At 40.0% G+C, this 4,965-nt stretch overlaps 1 protein-coding gene across 2 annotated transcripts in view; it reads left to right on the top strand.

Moving 5' to 3' along the window:
* MRPL18 (mitochondrial ribosomal protein L18) overlaps positions 1 to 4,965 on the top strand; it is a 9,149-nt gene extending 4,184 nt beyond the window's left edge. Inside the window, exons 4-5 of one of the 2 annotated variants that reach the window (XM_003792396.3) lie at positions 2,830 to 3,061; positions 4,625 to 4,965. In XM_003792396.3, coding sequence (XP_003792444.1) covers positions 2,830 to 3,061; positions 4,625 to 4,696 — 304 coding nt within the window. In that variant the 3' untranslated portion in view covers positions 4,697 to 4,965. The remainder of the gene's footprint in view (positions 1 to 2,829; positions 3,062 to 4,624) is intronic. The other variant, XM_023514629.1, reaches the window with a different exon arrangement.

The raw sequence follows: 4,965 nt of genomic DNA, 5'->3' as shown, positions 1-4,965 counted from the left end.
TCTCCTGCCTCAGCCTCCCAAGTAGCTGGGACACAGGCACCCGCCACAACGCCTGGCTATTTTTTGGTTGCAGCCATCATTGTTGTTTGGCAGGCCCGGTCTGGATTCGAACCTGCCACCTTAGGTGTATGTGGCTCGCGCCTTAGCCACTTGAGCCACAGGTACCGAGCCCGGTGCTAGACTTTTTGCCGCCACTACAAAATATAAATAATACAAGTACTATCTGCTAAATTCATGAAATAAATAAACAAATTACTTACCTAAATTATCTGAATAGCTGATTTGTTGACATCACTTGTTTAACTAGCACTAGTACGCAGTACAATGTGTATCGTCTGAGAGACAGTTACAAAATGTTTTCGTGATTGCCAATGCCAAAAAATACCATTGTTCATTAAGTCCAAACAATGGTTGTCGAATTCTAACAACTGATCAACAATGCGAACTTTGATAATCAGTTCTCGATAATCAGTTCCCAACAATTATTTGTTATTATTAAAGTTTAACATTATAAAATTAACAAAAATAATATAAAACTCATATCCTGGCAAAACAGCCACATGGCAGCCAAAAACCATATATTCCTTTCCCATTCTCCTGCCGTTCCCTAGCTTGTTGTGCATTCTTTCCAAAAATCGGGACTTTTTAAAAACACCATGGGACGTGGGACAAATTGCTAAAAATTGGGACTATCCCGCCAAAAGCAGGAAATTTTGTCACCTTAGATTACAGGCATCCGCTATAATGCCTGGCTGTTTTTTTGTTGCAGTTTAGCCTGGGCCAGGCTTGAACCTGCCACCCTCACTCAGTACATGGGGCCAGCACCCCATTCACTGAGCCATAGGCACCGCCCCAGGCTTATATTTTTTTAAATTGTGAGTCTTAGCATACCACAAGGACTTCCCTGCATCTTGCTTCATCACTCCCCCTCTACTCCTCCAAGCACACACTTAACCATAAGATTAAATCTTGGAGAGCCTTCATGGTTTGGCTCTAGAGCCAGACCTTGAAACTTAAACCCTGGCTCCATCATTTACTAGTTGTAATCTTTCTCAAGTTACTTGTGTTGTTTTCAGCAGCTTTAAAAAGAAAAAAAATGGAAATGATAATGGTTTTATTTTGAGACATGAGCTATATCTATAAACAATAGAATAGGCCTGGCATATAGTAAGTACTCAGTAAATGTTACCTATTATTATTGTTTTTTTTGTTTTTTTTTTTTTTTTTTGAGACAGAGCCTCAAGCTGTCCCCCTGGGTAGAGTGCCGTGGCATTACAGCTCACAGCAACCTCCAACTCCTGGGCTCAAGCGAGTCTCCTGCCTCAGCCTCCCAAGTAGCTGGGACCACAGGTGCCCGCCACAGCGCCCGGCTATTTTTTTTTTTTGGTTGCAGCCATCATTGTTGTTTTGGCGGGTCCGGGCTGGGGATTCGAACCCGCCACCTTAGGTGTACATGGCTGGCGCCTTAGCCGGTTGAGCTATAGGCGCCGAGCCACCTATTATTATTGTAATACACTATTTCATCCTTTTATTAGCTGTATAGAATACAATTCCATGGATTTTTTACTAAAGTAGTTCCTTATTGATGATTATCTTTTATGATTACAGTGTTGGGATGAATCTTGTCTGTGCATTTTATCATTGATATTAAGCATGTTTTCATGGGCTTATGAGTCATTAATATTTTTCTTTTCCTGTGACCAATCTTCAGATACTTTGGCCATTAAGTTATTGGTCCTTGCTTATAGGAGGTATTTTACATATTATATAAATCAGCCCTTTTTTTGAGCAGATGGTGTGATTGATCATAGCTCATTGCAGCCTCACTACTAGGCTCAAGTAATCTTCCTGCCTCAGCCTCCTAACTATCTGGGACCACTATGTGTGACCACACATGGCTAATTTTTTTTTTTTTTTTTATAGAGATGGGGTCTTACTATGTTATCTGGATTGGTCTCCAACTTTTGGGCTCAGTAATCCCCCTGCCTTGGCTCTCAGAGTGCTGGGATTATAGGCATGAGCCACTAGGCCCAGCCTAAATCAGTCCTTTGAACAATGTCTAAGTTTTATATATTTTTTCTGGCTTTTGACTTCATTTTACTACTTTTTTAACCATGTAGAAAAATATCCACTTTTCCTTTGTAAAAACCATATGACATGGTTTAATAGCACATTTAAATAGGCTTACCTTATTGAGATTATACAACCTCAAACTCTTGGGCTTAAGCCATTCTCCTCTTGCCTCAGCCTCCTGAGTAGCTGGGACTGTAGGCATCCTCCACAACTCCTGGCTTTTATTGTTGTCGTTGTCGTCGTTTAGCAGGCCGGACCTGGTTTGAACCCACCAGCCTTGGGTGCATGTGGCTGGCACCCTAACCACTGAAGTACGGGCACCAAGCCTAGTATTCTTATAATTTCAGTTTTTACACTGAAGTTTTTCCTCCATTTTACATTTATTATAGTGTTTGCTGGAAAATAAAAGCTTAGAGTAAGTATATCCTCATACAATAGACCATCAGTAACTTAGCTCTGCCTCTTTAAATGCCTTTTTGAAGTAAATGTGTATAAATAAAACTCACCACTTCGAAAATGATAAATTTCTCCTTGATTCTTGAGGTTAAGTGGAAATATATTATTTATTGTTATTGAAGGTACTCTCGTAAAGAAAAATATTTTTCCCAAACAAAATCCATGTTAAGTGTGTTGAAGTAAATCATCTCAATGCTGAAATCTCGAGAAATATTTAGGCAAATGCCTAAAATATTCACTGAAGTAACTTAACTTTAGGATAGATAGATTTGCTTGTGATTTTATCTCCTCTCACCCCAGGTTGCGAGTTATAAGGACTCAGCATCATATAGAAGCATTTGTTGAGCATCAGAGTGGCCAGATTGCGGTTTCGGTGTCCACTCGTGAATGGGCTATTAAAAAGCACCTTTACAGTACCAGAAACGTGGTGGCTTGTGAGAGTGTAGGACGAGTGCTGGCACAGAGATGCTTAGAGGCAGGAATCAACTTCATGGTCTACCAGCCAACCCCTTGGGAAGCAGCCTCAGACTCGGTATTTTTGTTTTCATGTACTTATTTTAAAGATACTGTGTTAAATATTGACATAATAACAGCTTCCATTTACCTAGCACTTTCTGCGTATCAGACCTTTTGGTGAGTACTGACAGCATTACCTCATTCAATCCTCACATAAATCCACAGGGTAGGGACCAGTGTCTGTATTGTATACATCAGTGTTTTTCAACCTTTTTTATCTCATGGCACACGTGAACCTATAGTAGAACTTCTGAGGCACACTTAAATTACATTGATCCAAAAAAATAATAAAAATAGAGTATTGTCTGGGTGCTGTGGCTCACACCTGTAATCCCAGGATTCTGGGAGGCTAAGGCAGGTGGGTTGCTTGAGCTCAGGAGTTTGAGACCAGCCTGAGCTGGAGTGAGACTCCATGTCTAAAACTAGCTGGATGTTGTGATGGGCACCTCTAGTTTTAGCTACTCAAGGAGCTAAGGCAAGAGGATCACTTGAACCCAAGAGTTTGAGGATGCTATGGGCTACAAAGCCACAGCACTGTACCAGGGGTGACTAAGTGAGACTTTTTTTAAAAAGTGGGCCAGGCACAGTGGCTCATGGCCTGTAATTCTAGTACTTTGGGAGGCCAAGGCTGGTGGATTGCCTGAGCTCACAGGTTTGAGACCAGCCTGAGCAAGAGAGAGAACCTATCTTCTAAAAATAGCGGGGCATTGTGGTGGGCTTCTGTAGTCTCAGCCACTTGGTAGGCTGACACAGGAGAATCACTTGAGCCCAAGAGTTGAGATTGCTGTGAGCTGTGATGCCACAATACTTACCGTGCTTTGAACATCTTTTTTATCTTTTGAAAATAATTTAATTAATGATCTTTAAAAAATTTTGCAGCATACCCGTGTGCATGGCACACTGGTTGAAAATCACTGCTATATATCAATAAACTGAGACTGACTCACCTGGAATAAGTTTATGATAGATTTCAAATAGAGGTTGAGTGATTTTATATTCTGTGATGTCAGCAACTATATTTCATGTTCAGTGACATTCATATCTTGATAGATTTTTGTATAATTTATTTAAAATTTTATATAATATTTTAAAGTACTGCTGATACTTAACACCACATCTCCTTTTTCTTACCTATGTCATTATTAAAATCACTTTCTGAGGCTCACTGCCCATAGCTCAGGGGTTAGGGTGCCTGCCACATACACTGAGGCTGGCAGGTTTGAGCCCAGCCCAGACCTGCTAAACAACAATGAAAACTACAACAAAAAAATAGACAGGCATTGTGGTGGGCGCCTGTAGTCCTAGCTACTTGGGAGACTGAAGCAAGAGAATTACTTAAGCCCAAGAGTTTGAGATTGCTGTGAGCTGAGACGCCATAGCACTTTACTGAGGGTAACACAGTGAGACTCTATCTCAAAAAATAATAATAAAATCATTTTCTGAGAAACCAATGTAAGCTGGGAAGTTAGCAAGAACAAATGAGCTTATTTCTCCTGTCTCTTGGAAACTGAACTGTTTATTTTCAGCTTCTTTGTGGTCATAACCTTTTCTTTTTTTTTTTTCTGATCTTCAAAACCAGATAATACGACTAAAGAATGCCATAACAGAAGGTGGTGTAGTTCTACGGGAACCTCGGAGAATCTATGAATAAATTAGAAGCATTGTTTTGAATGTGATGAAACTTAGCAGCTGTGATAGCCACCAAAAGAGCATCCAGAAGACAACCAACTTGGCAGTTTATGGCAACATCACAGTGGGACATTTATAGTTAAAATCATAACCCCTTCCCCTTGTGTGTATGTATATTTTTTTTAAATCAAGGTTTAAATTCTTCCTCTCTTTTGGACATGAGAGAATCATCTGTGAAAAGCAGTAACAAATTATAATAAGTTCCAAAATAAAGGTTTATTATGAACTCTT

This window comes from Otolemur garnettii, unplaced genomic scaffold (assembly GCF_000181295.1).
Source record: "Otolemur garnettii isolate 467f Iridium unplaced genomic scaffold, OtoGar3 scaffold00056, whole genome shotgun sequence".
NCBI lineage: Eukaryota > Metazoa > Chordata > Mammalia > Primates > Galagidae > Otolemur > Otolemur garnettii.
The sequence above is the reverse complement of the archived record's forward strand: the minus strand, read 5'-3'. Positions and strand labels throughout refer to the sequence as shown.